This window comes from Schistocerca americana, chromosome 6 (assembly GCF_021461395.2).
Source record: "Schistocerca americana isolate TAMUIC-IGC-003095 chromosome 6, iqSchAmer2.1, whole genome shotgun sequence".
NCBI classification, from domain to species: domain Eukaryota; kingdom Metazoa; phylum Arthropoda; class Insecta; order Orthoptera; family Acrididae; genus Schistocerca; species Schistocerca americana.
The window spans coordinates 297357164-297375594 of NC_060124.1; the positions used below are offsets into that span (position 1 = coordinate 297357164).

At 37.7% G+C, this 18431-nt stretch overlaps 1 protein-coding gene across 1 annotated transcript in view; it reads right to left on the reverse strand.

The window, feature by feature from the left end:
• Window positions 1–18431, reverse strand: part of LOC124619877 (multidrug resistance-associated protein 1) — a gene marked incomplete in the record, with an annotated part of 365477 nt that overhangs the window by 52322 nt on the left and 294724 nt on the right. Inside the window, 1 exon segment of the mRNA XM_047146501.1 lies at window positions 2308–2528. Coding sequence (XP_047002457.1) covers window positions 2308–2528 — 221 coding nt within the window.

The following is an 18431-nucleotide window of genomic DNA, read 5'->3' on the forward strand; positions in this document are numbered from 1 at the left end:
CTTGTAGATGTAGAAATTCTTTATCAACTAGCTGTTTGTTTTTTTAGGTAAAACAGAAATGTTAATTCTCACTTAATTCACATAAGCATGAGTGCCACAAAAAGACACCTAAATTACCCAGCATTTTCACTGCAGTTAGTAATTTAGTGCCTTGCCATTGTGGCATTTTTTTACATGTAGCTCACTGTCAATTGCAGCCTCTGCAGATACTGGTACCACAATCTACACTGGATGATGAAAGGAAACAGTCTAATTTATATCGTACCAGTTTTTTTGTAAGATCCGTGGCCGCCTCCTTCCTCGTGCAACTTTGCAGTGAATAGTAATTACAACTATCGCACTCAGATTTCTAGTTGGACAGGACACAAAATCAGTTCTTTTGGCAGTGATGGGATGAAGGAGAAATCTGAACTTCAAAAATGAAGAACTTACAACATGAATTACCAAACCAGCAATTTGATCTTTCAAAAGACTACTGGAAGGTTAGATTCTGGTAATGTTCTTACATGGCATTAACTCCAAATCTGAAGATTATTGATGTAACACACAAATATAACTACATCATATGTGTAAAATTTGGAAATGCATCTGCAGGGAACTCTACACATACAAAACAAATGGTAGATTGCAGCAGAGGTGTGTGTAAGAGAGTGTAGAAATGGAAGGTGGCTATATCTGAAGGTGTAAAATCAGTAACATGACAAACTTTCATGCCTGTTCAGCGTTATCAGGAGGTAGATATGGCTGACAAACTTGCAGGATGTAAGGTGGCTGGTTCCACTGGACACACATGATCAGATTCCTTTATGTGCACATTAACCACAGCAGCCTGCCAATGTGAGATCTGAACCTCAGTCACAATGCCAAGTGTATGATTCTTTATTTAAAAAAAGTTAAGCATAACAATTTAAAGAACTCTTTGAGCTGAAACAAAGGACCCTACATTAATATGAACATCTGACCCCAAAGATAGAACAACATAAAAACTACTAACCCGCCCTTCATATCATGAAAGAATGCAAAACTTTTAAGCAAGACACCTTTATGTATTCTTTTTTGTAGCTAAAAATCAGTAATATTTTAAAGATTTAGAGAAGTATATAGTGTGCGAGTATGTAATGAGACGTAAGTTAAAGATTTGTGTAATTTGATGTGCAGGGCTTCTAGGTACAGTGTAAAGCATTAAAATGGCAAGCAAAAATGTAGTTTTGCTGTCTCAATAATGATAATGTCATGGGATCACAAGTATAAATCATTGCACATGCTGTGTGATATAGGTCAGTATTTTTGGCAGACAGCAGTGGTGATGAACAGTACGATACAATTTAAGTGATGCACAGTGAGATGTGTATGGGGGATGTACGATTTAATTCCTGATCTCTCAAACTTCGTAAAAGCCAGAAAGCTGTTGGATGTACCATCATTTGCGTTTATTTTGACTCAGTTTATATGAGACACTGAACTATTTTTGGTAGAGTTTGAACATTCAGATGCCAAAAGTATGTGACTGACTCTTTAACATGCTGTCTTATGTTGAAAATCAAAATTGGTGAACATTTACCTCCCACTGAATTTAGTCTGAAATCCTAGTCAGTTTTGTTACTATTATTATTAATACACAACTGTTGAGGACAGTTAATTTCCAGTGGGAATAAACAAATGCTAACAACGCCTCTCAGCATCCCTCAAGCCCAATAACCAATCATAATTGAAAACTGGAAAATTAAGATGCAGTAGGAAAAGGGGCAAGTCTTCCAGACACATATATGCTATATATTATTGGCTTTTTTTAATCCTGCACGTTTACAACGTGTTTACAACACTGACTTTGGTGTGAAACGAATGAGTATTTGCTCATATATGAAGAGGTGCTGAAAATGCTTTGAACTGAGAGCAGGATTTAAAAATCAGCAACCAAAGCAGTTATAGGATTAAGAATAATTCAGACTCAAAGTATTTAAAAAAGCCACAAGATACAATTTGCCACCATCTTCTGTCTGGATTGTTTTTGCATAATAAATATTCTGTAACATTTCTAATAATCTTCATGACACACAATTATTAACACCATCTGAGTGTAAGAAATTCTTCTCAATTTCTCCTTTCACTGTCATCATTGGTTATGCTGAAGCAAGTTTTATATTAGCACTGAACGCCAGCATTATTGTCACAAATCTATCATAACAACACTGAAAACTTTATAACTCTTTTTATACTTGAAAACTGCCAAGAAAAATCATTTTAGTACCTTATGAGTATGTACCCAGTTTGCTTCAGTTTTGTGCAGTAATAAACCTATACACATACCCCAAAAAAGCAGTTCACCAGACCCCTTATGTTATGTGGTAGAACAGTATCCAATGTGTCTATATCTTTAGAGAATCTATTTATAATCCTTCCGACAGGTGTTATATCAAAAAATGATAATGGTGTCCGCATTATATTTGAAAGCAAACTGTAGTGGATGATATGGGCAGCACTCAGAGCACCAATAAATGTAGTCAATGATGACAGGAGTAAAAAGATTACTGAAACAAGCACACAAAGAACACACACAATGAACAGAATAGACAAACAATCCAAATAAAATAATATTCATTGACTTTTCTTAAGACGTAATCACAAATTACAGAAACTTCACAAAATTTTTCACTGAATAGGCATTTAATATCAGAAATGAGTAGGCATTAAACAAATATCAGAAACAAAGTAAAGAAGAAAAATTAAGATATTTTACTCTTACCTGCTACTGAGATGTCTATCAAGTCCCTACACCAAAAATAAAAATGTATTAAAATATCACACAATACGTAAGATGCTGAACATGTTGCAGACCAGCACTATTCCTAACAAGAATGTAGGTAACAAAATTGTTTCAGTGTTACTGCCCAATAGGTGTCCTCCCAATTATTTACCCAAAGTACACACGCACACAGTAAATTTTATCTTACCAAGAATGATCACTGTGAATAAAAATTATAAATGAATCTCTCCTCCACTATAGTATTTACAGAATTATGTGTAAAAGGAAAATAGTAAATTAAACATGCCCGCATGCCCTCAAATAGATATCCTGTTTCCCAATGAGTAGTTTGTTACGTACCAAGCCAAGCAACCACATTATTACAAAATGTGTATCAAAGAAACTCACAAAACACAAGCAAACACTTAGCCACAAATCTCAATCCTTCTGCAGTGGTGAAGGAGAATAAGGCAACACTTCTATCAATCTTTGAAAATAGCACATTTTATGCCAGCTATTTTTCCTGCAGCTGACTGTGTATCAGAGTTGTTATTCTTGAAAGAAGAATACTTCCAATAAAATTTCCAAGATGGGAGTCACCTTTGAATAAACTAAGAACCAAGGTAATTAAAAAATCCAGGAGGGGAACGTAATAACTACATAGGGTGAATCCCTGCTCTATTGACTAAGTTTCAAAGGTTGTTCAGGGATATTTATTATTATTTTGATATACGTAGCTCAAAGTCTCAAGTGGCTCATTACAGAGTAATGATGTAATCTGGTATTATCGAAGTTTTAAGCCTGTTAAGCTTTAGCTAAAACATGACGTTGGACAAAAAGCAACCCTCAGCTAATAAACATTTGCAACATTAGAAATGACTATCGATCATACTTCAATGCGACATGACAATCACCATATGAAAAAGCCAGTGAATCCAAACATTAGCGGCCGGCCGAAGTGGCCGTGCGGTTAAAGGCGCTGCAGTCTGGAACCGCAAGACCGCTACGGTCGCAGGTTCGAATCCTGGCTCGGGCATGGATGTTTGTGTTGTCCTTAGGTTTAACTAGTTCTAAGTTCTAGGGGACTAATGACCTCAGCAGTTGAGTCCCATAGTGCTCAGAGCCATTTGAACCAAACATTAGCTTTTCCCAGACTACTGTCCATAACACTCTTATGGCCAGACATGACTCACAAAAAGCAGCCTTTCTTCACAACACATATGTGCTCAGTTTTCAGCTTAGGCTAATGTCAGTTATAAACACTGAATTATTGACAAGGTAAGTTGCTACAGCCAGTATTTGAAATTTATTGCCAAAGGATTAACCTAAACAATACAACACAATGACAACAATGGACAAAGACAGCAGCCCTTTGACAGTAAAATGCACAAAACATTTAGGAAAGACTGACCCCTCACTGTTAACTAGAGAATTTAATGATTACCAAGAAAAAATGATGAATCCAGGAGTTAAAATTATTTGCCAGAGTGTTATCCACAACATCCACATCCTTACTAAATCTACTGATTATTCTGCCTGTTGGTGTGGCATCAAAGAAACTCATAGGGCTTTTCAAGATGTTTGTTAGCAGGTGATAATGCATCCTGCCTGCTGCTACTATAGAACCAGCTGCTGTTGATGCTGCTCTACACAGCTGTGTTAATGCTGCAAAATCAATGAGAAAAGCTGTTTACTTCATAATGCCTATTAAATTAGTCAGTTCAGAGCAGAAGTGTATTTTTAATACTGAGTGACACTGCAATTCAAAATTTTGCACATGTAAAGAAATGTAAGGTATAATTCTCTTTAGTCAAATATTCAATAAAAAAATAAATAATTGATTTTTGTATTTTTCACCAATTAATGAACATCCAATTGTTTGTGGTACACTGATGAAGATTTCTGCATATGGAAATGTAGAAACAGTAGACCCAATTACGAGGACATTCTAGGTGAAGCCTTTGGTAAAACCTTTTGTAAAACAGCATTTTGTGTGTGTGTGTGTGTGTGTGTGTGTGTGTGTGTGTGTGTGTGTGTGTGTGTGTACAACAATGACTCATCTAGCTTCACATGTAATAATTTAAATGTGTAAGGGTCTACGGGTTGCACGTAGCTGTGCGGTACATTAACATGCGCTCGCCAGGCAACTTGTCTGGAATTCAGGTTGGCCTACTCCAGTTTGGCTAGAATATGAAAGGCAGTGATGGATTTTTATTTTACATTTGAGTGACTGACGAAATGTCACAAGCCAGTCAGACTAACGTTGTCGATCTACAAACTGTTATTAATGAACTGCAAGATGAGATTTGGCAGTTAAAAGCAGAAAGAAGCGAGCATAACATTCCGAGAGACTAGTCAAATAATAGTTCATGCAGTTCAGGTACAACAACAATAAATAATTTCTCATTATTGCCATCAGTGATTAGCAGGAAACCTGAAGATGATGTGAATGCGTTTTTTCGTAAACTTGAAGGTGCCTCCCTGTTAGTATCATGGACAGATTCTGATAAGCTAGTAGTTGCCAAATTAAGAACTCAGGGAGCAGCACAAGATTTCAATAGTGCGGAGCCTACTTGCGTGAAAACAGAAATTACAATGAGTTTAGAATGATTGTTGTTCAGAGATTTAAACATAAAAATGCAATCAGATTTTACAGAAAGCAGCTTCACAGTTTGCGAATGTGACGAGATGAATCTATCTAGCAGTTTGCCAACGGAATTCAAAACATCAATGTTCAAACATACGAGTTAGTAAAAGATGAAAATGAAAATCGCATTCAGCTGTTCGAAGCTGACCAGAGAGCCTTGGATACATTCATTAATGGGTTGCACAGAGAGGAAGTAAGCAAAGCTGTTCGATTCACATGATGTAAAATGTTTCAGGAAGCAGTAGAATCAGCTGTTGGTTTCATTGAAGCACTAAGACGACCGAATGAGATGCAGAAACAAGAACGCAGAACTTCCAACAGAACCGTAAAATGCTAAGATGCAGTAAGCAGGGTCACAAGCGTAAGGATTGTAAAGAGAATCGAATCTGCTATCATTGTGGGACATTTTGAGAGATTGTCGCAACAAGAAGAAAGGTAATGTAAACAACATACTATCTGCCAGACTTTAAATGAGTACGGAGACGTACGGCCACCACTCCACCCGCCCCGTGCCAGAGACAGTGATTCCTGTTAGTTCCAGCAAAAATCAGACCAAAAATGACTTCGTGATAGGTGCTGCATATCGTGGGAGAAACATCAAACTACTTACTGACACATGAGTCAGACCTCATTAATGTAGTGTTGCACAGATGAACAGGATAAATTGAAACCGCCACTATTAAAAGTGCGAGGGTTAAACAGAGGAAAGCTACGTAACCATGGAGAAGTTGACGTAGAATTAATTCTTGGCCAAGGCCAAGATGGAGATGGAGATGAAGATGGAGGATGAGGATAAAGATAAATACACAGCAAGGGAGCAAGTAGTTTCAAATAACTAAACACGTTATGACGGTGTACTTGGATTTGATTTTTTGTCCGCTAACGAGGCAGAGATATTTGTCGCAGAAAGAAAGATCGGACTAAGCTGTAGTAACTACAACCTAGGAAATCGTTCTTCAGATCGTACTCAAAGGAGCAGCAATACTGACGTCATGGGAATGGATCGCCCAAACGATGCATCAGTTCAAACTGTCTGAGTCCATGTACAAATTGATCAGCCTCAGCAAATTCCCAAGGGAGCAGGAAAGACAATCTACGTTGAAGTTAAGTCACCCCAATGCAAGGAAGGAACTTTGTTATTAATTGAGCGATCTGAGAAAAATGAGTTACTGCATACAATGCATTGTTATGTTGCTAGAAGTGTAGGTGTCGCTACAATAGTGAGACAGAATGTCGCAAAGGTCCTGGTTACAATAACAAATATGAGCAATGAGGATGTTGTTTTACCACGAGGAACAAAAGTTGCTAAAGTGTCAAACGTAAGTAAAAGTGACATAATACAGATTCCAGACAAGGTAACAAATGCTCAGTTATAAACACAGATTTTTGTAACAGTACCACAAAATTGTAATGAGGGGACAAAGTTAATAATGAACTGAAGCACAAGTTTTGGAAAAAGATAGAACATTTGACAGTTGATGAACAGAAGATTTTAGTGCCTGTTTTGTTGGAATATGCAGATTTATCCCGAGAACATGCACAGAAACCTTACCGAATACCATTTAGTCAAAGAGAGTAGGTAAAAAGACATGGTTAAAGAACAATCAGAGGCTGGAATTATAAAACCAAGAGATCCTTCAGACCCACCATGGTTTTCACCTGTTGTAATTGTAAAGAAGAAATCAATTCCTGGAGAACCACAGTTCCGTTTTTGCGTTGATTACCGATCTTTGAATGTTGTGACCACACCCAACATTTACCCCTTACCAAATTTAGAGGAAACCTTGGATTACTTGAGCAGATGTTGAATTTTTTCAGTATGTGATTTAACAAGTGATTATCACCAGTTAACAGTGCATCCAGATGATCCAGCAAAAACTTTATTTGTAACAGCAACAGGAGTATGCAAGTATCTTCGTATGCCGTTTGGACTTTGTAATGCTCCAGGTACATTTCAACGCCTGATGGATTCAGTTTTACGAGGGGCCCCCCCAACACAGGCACTTGTTTACCTTGATGATTTAATAATTTTTGGTGAAAACATGAAGCAGCATACTTAGAGACTACAAGCTGTTTTTGAGTGTATAAGAAGTGCAAACCTGTCTTTATCAATAGATAAATGTCATTTTGCACAACATAAAGTTAACTATCTTGGTCATGTTATAACCAGTGAAGGTGTTCAACCTGATCCAAAATTAATTGAAGATGTAAAGAATTTTCCTGAACCACAGAATTTGAAAGAACTACAATCATTCTTGGGATTGTCAAATTTCTACAGACGATTTATAGTCGGTTATGCGAATATAGCGCATCCAATGACACAGCTACTGTAGAAAGGAGTCTCATTTAATTGGTCAATAGAATTCAAAAAGGCAATGGAAGAACTTTAAACTGCTCTAACCACAGGCCCAGTGTTAGGCTATCTGGATTTCAGTAAACCTTTTATTCTTTCAACAGATGCATCCAATTTTGCCATAGGTGCAATCTTGTCTCAAGAAGTTGATGGTCATGAGCATGCAATCTCATTTGCTTCCAGACAATTAAATAAAGCAGAATGTAATTATACCACTACTGAGAACGAACTTTGTGCTTTGGTGTAACACATAACAGATGTTTATTAGCGGAAAGAGAATTTACAGTTATTGCAGATCATGCCGCACTTAAATGGTTATTGAGCTTAAAGGATCCAAGTTCCAGATTGACAAGATGGGCATTACGACTGAGTGAGTACCAATTTAAGGTTATTCATAACATGTGAATTCTGATGCAATGAGTCGAAAAGTCAATGTTTGTGTTACAATGAGTTGAGAAGAAGAGTTAAAGGCAGCTCAGGAAGAAGGTCCACAATGCAAATTATGGAAAAATGATAGACTTTTGTCAAAATAGACGGACTATTGTACAAAATAACTAGTAAAGGAAACCGCCTAGTTATTCCAGAAAGTATGAAAGAGCAAATCATGAGAGAGCAACACAATTCTCTATTATCAGGACATTGCGGTAAAAAAGAAAACAAATATTAAAATAGCTCAAATGTTTCGGTGGCCGAGCTGCAAAGCTGACGTTTTCGAGTTTGTTTCACGATGCGATTCCTGTAACAGACAGAATAATGTAGGAAAAAGTAGAGCACCATTGTAAGAACTGCCAGAAACAAGTGAGTCATTTGAACGAGTAGGACTAGATGTCATAGGACCATTGCCTAAGACGGCAGATGAAAACAAATATATATTCACAATGTTAGATCATTTCTCTAGATACCTTCTCATGATACCAATACCTGATTAGCGCACTGAGACTATAGCTGAAGCTTTTGTGAAAGAATGGATTCTTAAGTTTGGATCACCATTAAGTATAATTAGTGATCAAGGAATGAATTTTATGAGGGAGTTACTTAAACAGCCTTGTAAGCTCATGCAAATAACTCAGTTAAAGATTACAACAGCACACCGTGAAGGAAATTGAAGAGTCGAGCAAGTCCACAGAACAATTATTAAAATGACTAGCCATTATGTGAGCAAACATGACAATTGGGATGTCTCTTTACCGTACTAAGTAAGTTGTTACAATGCCAAAATGCACAGCTCAACTGACCAAAGTCCATATGAGATAGTCTATGAAAGAAGAATGCATTCACCCTTGGACTTTGCATGATCGACTGCCGGAATCAGCAATGAACACATAAGGGATCCAGCAAGCAAGCTAAAGGAAGCATGGAGGGGACTGAAACAGTGGAATCATCAATCCTTTCTTCAGCAAGCAAGACAACATGACCGGCAAGCAGCAGTGCCACAGTATCGAGTTGGGGATCTTGAGTAACTGAGTAACATGGTGTTAAAGAAGAGTCAAGTCAAAAAATTTAAGAACTTCTGTGAAGGACCATATCCAATCTTGGAGGTGTTGTATCCAATCTTGGAGGTGTTGTATCCAATCTTGGAGGTGTTGTATCCAATCTTGGGGGTGTTGTATCCAATCTTGGGGGTGTTGTATCCAATCTTGGGGGTGTTGTATCCAATCTTGGAGGTGTTGTATCCAATCTTGGAGGTGTTGTATCCAATCTTGGAGGTGTTGTATCCAATCTTGGAGGTGTTGTATCCAATCTTGGAGGTGTTGTATCCAATCTTGGAGGTGTTGTATCCAATCTTGGAGGTGTTGTATCCAATCTTGGAGGTGTTGTATCCAATCTTGGAGGTGTTGTATCCAATCTTGGAGGTGTTGTATCCAATCTTGGAGGTGTTGTATCCAATCTTGGAGGTGTTGTATCCAATCTTGGAGGTGTTGTATCCAATCTTGGAGGTGTTGTATCCAATCTTGGAGGTGTTGTATCCAATCTTGGAGGTGTTGTATCCAATCTTGGAGGTGTTGTATCCAATCTTGGAGGTGTTGTATCCAATCTTGGAGGTGTTGTATCCAATCTTGGAGGTGTTGTATCCAATCTTGGAGGTGTTGTATCCAATCTTGGAGGTGTTGTATCCAATCTTGGAGGTGTTGTATCCAATCTTGGAGGTGTTGTATCCAATCTTGGAGGTGTTGTATCCAATCTTGGAGGTGTTGTATCCAATCTTGGAGGTGTTGTATCCAATCTTGGAGGTGTTGTATCCAATCTTGGAGGTGTTGTATCCAATCTTGGAGGTGTTGTATCCAATCTTGGAGGTGTTGTATCCAATCTTGGAGGTGTTGTATCCAATCTTGGAGGTGTTGTATCCAATCTTGGAGGTGTTGTATCCAATCTTGGAGGTGTTGTCACCAGTCACTCTTAAGCTCGAACTGCCCTTTCAATCGATTGTCATTCATGTGAATCGTGTAAAGCTATTTCTGGGTAGATTTCCTGTAGTATTGCAAGATGACGAGGACCAACCGAGAGGCAGACCTGCTGTTCTCAAATACAGCAAGCGAGAATCGCGAGGTCGCAGTCCAGACTTCAAGGCCGAGGCATCGCCACATTCCGAGCAATCCTGTTCCAAACACCCCTACAATCTGCGTAAATGTGTGAAGTGTGTGAGTGTGCAATGTGTGTGTATTTCAGCCATGTGCTTATGTGAATGTGTTGTGAGAATTTAGTATTGAAGCTAGTGCACAAGTGATACTGAACATTTTATTCCACAGGTTACCACAAGAAACTCATTTATTTTATGTTCATTGTTAACTAATATTTAGAACTAATTAGCCATGTTCATTTTTATTCTAATGCTTGCTGTGATAGATTATTCTACTAATGCTGTAGTAATAGTACCACAGAGTACAGGTGTTTTGTTTGAACCACGATCAGACACGGTAATTTCAGCAAGTAATACAAAACTTGTCCTCAAGTACAATATGAGTAAAATCCAGCAACAGTTCAAGTCTATAAAGAAGCAAATTGATCCAATTCATTGTGTTAAGGGTAATGATACAATTTTGGAAATGGGAACATCTTGATATAATAACTGGATCACACCCAAACTGCAGGTAGAGTCTACATTTGCTAATTATGAACAAGAGAATTACTGTTTTTTAAAGCTTTTGCCACACAAAACTTTAATTAGGCATAAACGTGTGTGGTTTGATTTTGGAGGGAGTATCCTTCATACTGTATTTGGTACTTTAACTAGTCGAGATCTACTGGAAGTTAAAGGCAAATTATTAGCTGTTGAACAACAGTCCAGTACAGATTCAACTAACTTCTCTAATGAAATTATTGTATTAAAGAATATGCAAAGAACCATTACTAACCACACAGTTTTCATTGAAAAGATCGTAAAGCAATTTATCTCAAATTTCCATGTAATTTGTAATGAAATGAACGCAAATATCCAAGAACTATTCCAAGGATTAAATGCTGTGAGTGCACGCTTAGATTTAAACACTCTTTTGTTAAGGATTACTGATAGTTCCTCAACTGCTAGAATTGATGCCCTTAACTTAAGAACAGTCTTAGAAAGTAGTTCAAATGATTGAGCAGTGTACAGCTACATCCAGAACAATTTTTGCAGATCCTACTATCAATTGAACGAAAGCTAGATGCAACATATACTATGATTTACCCTGTTAACTCTCACAATTTATATGCTTACTGCAAGTTAACCATCACACACTCTTTAATGATTGAAGATGAATTAACTGCCATTGTTTCTATTCCCATTGCTAGATCAAAGCATAATTTTGAAATGTATATAATTACCCTGTGAAATGGAGACAGGCAGGTATCTATGTAAAGTATGTACTGAATGGTTATCTACTGATCAGCAAGGAGCAAAGATATTTTGTGCCCCTAAATGAAAATGATTTGCATATGTGTAAATATAGTCATAAGTTAATTTGCCCTGAATTGGCAGTATTCTTGGACAGTAGAGTATACAGCTGAGAGAAAGAATTGTTTATGAATCATCCCCTAAGAGATGATTGCCCTAGAATTTTAATGCCTCTTTATCATCCATTTCTTAAACGATGTTCTGAAGGTATAATTTTCTCATTTAACTCCACCCTCGATGTCGCATTTACATGTAATAACTATGATACAATTGAGCTACCCTTTACACTAAAACTGAACAATAGTGGATTATTCTTGAATGCCACACATTGTGATTTATCATGTGAACTATTTGATATGTCTAGTGTGTTGCCAACTACATTTCATGCAACTGGACATTTGCCATTAACGAGAATGTTACCTGTTTGTTACAATGATGCATACATATTAACATATGAAAAGCATTCCTTATCAAGTTTTGCTGAAGACAATAATTTAATTAAGTCCTTTGATTCCTCCAGCAATATTAATGCATACTTGATTGTCAGTATTGTGTTTTTATTGCTTTTATCAATTTGTCTTTTGTCAACAGCATTTGTCATGTATGAAATTGTCATCTTGAAGGCACGCTTCTCTGTATCGAATGTTACTGTGTCTGCAAATGAAATACATGTTGCAATGCCTTCTGATGCCACAAATGGCAAAATAGATTCATAATGCTCAGGAGGTCGTTTTGAGCTTTTTGCTCTTTTTCTCTGGGTAGAGTGATGTAAGGGCCTACGGGTTGCACACAGCTGTGCAGTACGTTAACGCACGCTCACCAGCCGACCCCTCTGCAATGCTGATGATTCGCTTGGTCAGTAGACACTGCGATGGAGAGTACGTGACTGGCCGCTGTCTGTAGTGGGCAGTATTAACTAGCGCAGCCTCGGGTGCGAACATGTCTCTTTTCTTAGCTCACCATGGAGCCTTTTGATATGACGGTAATTAGCTGGTGTTAGGATTTCAGACACAGTGATGATGGGTGTGCATAGTGTGCATGTTTTATAATCCACCTTTGTTAATAAAACTGTTTAAACTTACTTCTCGTGTTCGCGTACTGCCACAGCTCAAGGACCCACCGCTTACAAATCCTGACAAAATATTCGTGTAATCATCATCCGGGTCAACAACACAAACAATGCCCTTATAAATGCTATTTAGAGAGCAAAGGCACACTATAAAATACTCTCATATGAAGCGTTCTCAGTATTTGGCACTTCATAGCTTATTTTAGTACCATCTACATACTTTTGCGACAGTGAAAAACTTCTGTCTCCAGTTTGAATGATTGAGAGCATCATTCTTGTAATGAAGGCAACAAAATAGTTTCTGCACAAAATCCCAAATGTGAAAGTTCCTAACAAGCTTTTTATCTACCTTCTGTCCTAAAAATTTAAAATGCTTGAAATATTGATTACTTTATCATTCATGCTAATTAAATATCACCATAATGAAGAATCACATTACACAACTTCGAACAAATGAGTCTGTCCTGCTGGTACGAGAAATAAATTTATGATCACGAACCAAATTAAGTGCTGTGTGTGAAGTTTGTTTTAGTCTAGCTAGATAGTGGGTTAAATGTAGTCAATTCAAAGCAAATAATCTGAAAGTGCAATTAAACATATTTTGCATTTAGAGGCATCCTTCATTGCAATGAACTGAAGCTAAGGATTATGGCTTTTCTTTTATTTATCTTCACACCCCTAATGTCATTTATGACTCACGAGTCAATACAGCTGAAGTTAAGACTTGATATAGCTGAAGTAAATTAACTATTTGCTTGGCAACAGCAAGCAATAAGAATGTGTTAAATATTAGATGACTACACATCTTGCAGGGGTCTGCTGAGGGAACTGAACATTCACTTCTCAATATATTTGTTCTTTAAATGTATTTGTTGCTAAAAATGAAATACAATTTCAGGAGAGATGCGATTTTCACAACAATAATGTTTGATGTAATTTGCTGACAGACTTCGCCTGCTTATCTAAGATTCACAGATCTGTATTACATCTGCAGATGTATACGGCAATAAATCATAAAATCACCGAAGACTTAAAAGAAAATCTTAAAGAGACACGTTATTACTTGCACCTATTCAGATTATTTACAAGCAAAGACTGAAAATCCATGGTTCTAGCATATGTACATCAATACTCTGCAAGTCACCCTACAATGTGTGGTGGAGGGTACTTCTGGTACCGTTAACTAGTTCCTGACCCCCCCCGCCGCGCCCCCCCCCCCTTCCCCCCCACTGTTCGCCCTGTTTCACTTATACATAGGAAGAATGATTGTTGGTGGGCCTCTGTATTATTTCTAATCTCTCAAATTTTCTCTCCATAGCCATTTCGTCAGATGTGTGGGAGGACATAACATATTACTGGACTCTCCTGGAAAGTAATCTCTCTAAATTTCAATACTAAACCTCTCCGTGATGCAGAACACCTCCCTTGTAGCACCTTCCACTGGAGTTTGTTGAGCATCTCTGTAATGCTCTCTCGCTGACAAAACAATACTTTGACTAAACATGCTGCTCTTCACCGGATATTTTCTATCTCATCTATCTGTAAGCCACTTCCTTCGTGGATAAGGACACATTTCCTAAAGATTCTTCCCATGAATCATATGCTGGCATTGGCTTTTTTCTACTATTTGTTTTACGTGGTCATTCCATTGAAGGTCACTCTGAATAGTCAGTCTCAGGTATTTTGTTGGTAGATACTGTTCCCAGCAAATTTTCATCAATAGCATGCTCGTGCAGTAGTGGATTTCTTTTCCTATGTATGCAAAATATGTAACATTTGTTTATGTTCAGAAACTGCACCATGGCATTATTTTCTTACAGACAACAGCATTGTTTTGCCAGATTCCCATGATTTCTACTAGATCATTTATTAGCATTATGAGATTATTTCTAGATCAATAAATAAATCAAAATGTACATGTGAAATACATTAATTGTTATTGGTAAACTGTTGTGTATCACTTTTATCCTCTTCACGAAGTACGAGTAGTATGTAAAGTTTAATGATAATTGTTAAGAAAGGGGCTATAAAACCACTTTTAAGAGGAAGTAGGAGAAAGTGTTCTAATTATAGAGGAATCACTTTATCATCATGCTCTTAAGACAATGGAAAAGATTACTGTGAAAAAATTAAGATCATTTGTTAGAAAACTAGTATGAGAAGCACCACAGGAACAAAAGATCTTATATCTGCACTAAGACAGATAATGGAAAGTAACAGGAAAAAGATGAATACCTCATAATCATGTATCTGGATTTGGAGGAAGTATATGACAATGCCAAGGTGTAATATTGGACATTTGTGGGGGACCGAACAGTGAAGTCATCAGTCCCATGATCTAGGGTGGCAGAAACAATGACAGGAACAACAAGAACAGCACAGTTGATGGTTGATGGGAAAGGAAAATGTGCAAACAAAGGGGCATAAGGAACGTCAGGGCAGCAGGAAGAATAAAGAACAGGATTTGGAGAAAAGAGAATGCCACAGAGTAACTACAAACGATGGAGTGCTGACCCATCCTGGTCCCGACACCATACCACACTGTGATTGCAGCATAACAGGGACACAGATATAAGATTGGGCGTAACCGTATGAGGGTCACCCACTGCTATCTAGGACAAGAAAGACGGGAGGCCATATTTAGTACAAATGGCCCAAAGAAAAGTGCAGTGGAGGGAGAGAGATATTGATCTCTTAGTAGCGGAGGGGGGGGGGGGGGGGTGGCTTATTGCCGAGTAAAAAAACTAAGGGTTTATCTGGTATGACTGACATGAATGAAGACAATGGAAGGGGAAAGATTACCACCGGGATAGGTAGGGGGGTAGAGGATGGACACTGAGGTGGAGGGTACGCCGCATAGTGGGAGTCCCCTTGATTGCAAGAAGTAAATGAAATTTGAGTGTAATGCTGAAAAATTGACCACTGAAGGGATCACAGAAAATGGGAAGTAGTAGTCTGGTATACAGCAAGATTGATGTTTTCTAACTGCAGCATATATTTCACTTTAAGAACTCAATGCAATGGAACTTAATAAATCTGTGAGCTTTAAAAAAAAAAAGCATCCTTTCGTCTTTCCCTCTCCTTCCCTCTTTCCTGATGACGCAACCTTGGGTTGTGAAAGCTTTAAACTTGTGTGTGTGTGTGTGTGTGTGTGTGTGTGTGTGTGTGTGTGTGTGTGTGTGTGTGTTTTATCGTGTATCAACATACCATCGCTTTCTCGTTTGTTAAGATACAGCAGCTTTGTTTTTTTGTTATATATATTTTATTAATACTTTAAATCCCATAAGTATAGTTTCTTCAAGGAATAAGAAGTCTATTACCAGCAAACAAGAAGTTTTTTAGAGTCTCTCAAACATGACCTATGAATTTTTTTTAGTGCTCATCGTTTTGCTGCATAGAGCGTTTTTCCTTCTGCTTATTTTTCTGAAGTGTTCGTACTTCCAGAATATCTTTTTTAAGATACATACAGATTCCACCACAAAAAGCATACTAAAATTATTGCCTTACTGAAGAAAGAGAAAATTAATGCTACATATGGCACACATCCTAAATATATACTTGGTTTATTAGTAAAGCATAAACTTTTTATCATCATTTTCACTCTTAGATTTCTGCTAAAATTAACTTTCACTTTGACTATACTATCCATAATTGACAGGAACTCCGAGTCTGAACCTCGCCTTTTAGACCACTGGAACTTCTGATTTCTTAATGGTAGCTTTAAAGGCTTTAAGTGACATCCCCTTCCCCTAAATTGTAGCCTATGCACATACTATCTCACACACCCCCCCCCCCCCCCCCCCCCACACACACACACACACACACACACACACACACACACACACACACACACACACACACACACACACACACACTTCTCTGAATTCTGGTCTAGCAAGTGATCAGAAAATAAAACAAGTTACTTGCCCTTTGTCAATAATAGTGTAACACTTGCTCATTTGACCCTTTGATTATCCATTGTCAGGATTTTGCATTTGAAATTTTAATAGCAGACATGCAAAACAAGCGTGGTTAAACATTATTTACATGTGTTAAAAGCTCTTCTTCCAGGTATATTAGTAATGGCAATTTACAGAATAAAACCAAACAGCCCAAGCAGTACTGCAATTCCCAAAAATGCCTGCAGCTGGAGAGCAATTTGTGTCTACATGTTTACAAGATTCAAATGAATATAACAAAGGGAAACATTACACGTGGGAAAAATATATCTCAAAACAAAGATGATGTGACTTACCAAACAAAAGCACTGGCATGTCGATAGACACACAAACAAACACAAACATACACACAAAATTCAAAACCAACGGTTGCTTCGTCAGGAAAGAGGGAAGGAGAGGGAAAGACGAAAGGATGTGGGTTTTAATGGAGTGGGTAAGGAGTCATTCCAATCCCGGAGCGGAAACGGAAAACACACACACACACACACACACCTATATGTCTGCTTGTGTCTGCGTATGTGCGGATGGATATGTGTGTGTGTGGGGGGGGGGGGGGGGGGGGGGGGGCGGCGCACGTGATTGTATACCTGTCCTTTTTTTCCCCCCTAAGGTAAGTCTTTCCGCTCCTGGGACTGGAATGACTCCTTACCCTCTCCCTCAAAACCCACATCCTTTCGTCTTTCCCTCTCCTTCCCTCTTTCCTGATGAAGCAACCGTTGGTTGCGAAAGCTTGAATTTTGTATGTATGTTTGTGTGTCTATCGACGTGCCAGCACTTTCGTTTGGTAAGCCACATCATCTTTACAAGATTCAAGTATACAACTGAGTTATTAGGTATAGAACACAATATTTCAGATAAAGCTACGTGAAGCATAACCCTGACACATATCAAATGTTCCTTCACAACTAGAAATGAGCTTAATCCTGTTTCTTCCTATTATAAAATTGAGTCTTAACACTCTCTCTCACCCACGCAAAGAGCATAATTTTTTCCCACCTTCCCGAAGATAAATAATGATTAAGTTCTTCATCAATCATGGGTGCTTAGAATTGAGAATCTGAGAAATGAAAGAACTGTTTTTGTTAAAGCCAGTATCAGAACTTAAGCAATATACACGAGCTTTATTTACGATTAAATAGATAATGACTAGTTCATACAGTTGAGAATGAAATAGAACAGAAAAGCAATAGTCTTAACTGCACTTGTGTGTGATCCACATCACCATATTGGGTTCCTGCAAATTCAGCTGTATTATTTAATAACATGTACTTGACGATTCCCAATCAGGTGCTTGCCATTTTCCTGTTTTGTATAAACTATGATTATCAAATATAGAGCTGTTATGGAATTACATTTTTACACATTCCTATGACTTGATTAAATGAACAGTCATATGTATGTCTGAAAAAGGAATTATGTAGCTAAAACTAACAAAATATTGTACAAAAACAAAAAATATACACAGCTGTATGGAACACACAAAAACATTCTTAGGTAACCTATGAGAGAGGCAAGTATGTGAGAGACAGAACTTCCATCAAGGTAGCTAACTAGGTGACAGTATGACTTTCTCTGCAGAAGGAACCCAAGTTCTGAAATCTAATGTTATAAATTTCCACTTTCAGTGTTTCTATCGGCAGTATTAGAATATTAGAAATATTGCCTCCTGAAAAGGATGTACTGGCCATCCATGCTGTCTCTAAATTTTCACAGTTCACTCAACTAAAACTGAAATTGTGCATTTTATCTCAATTTTTGTGTGTTACATGCAACCTTACTCAAATATATA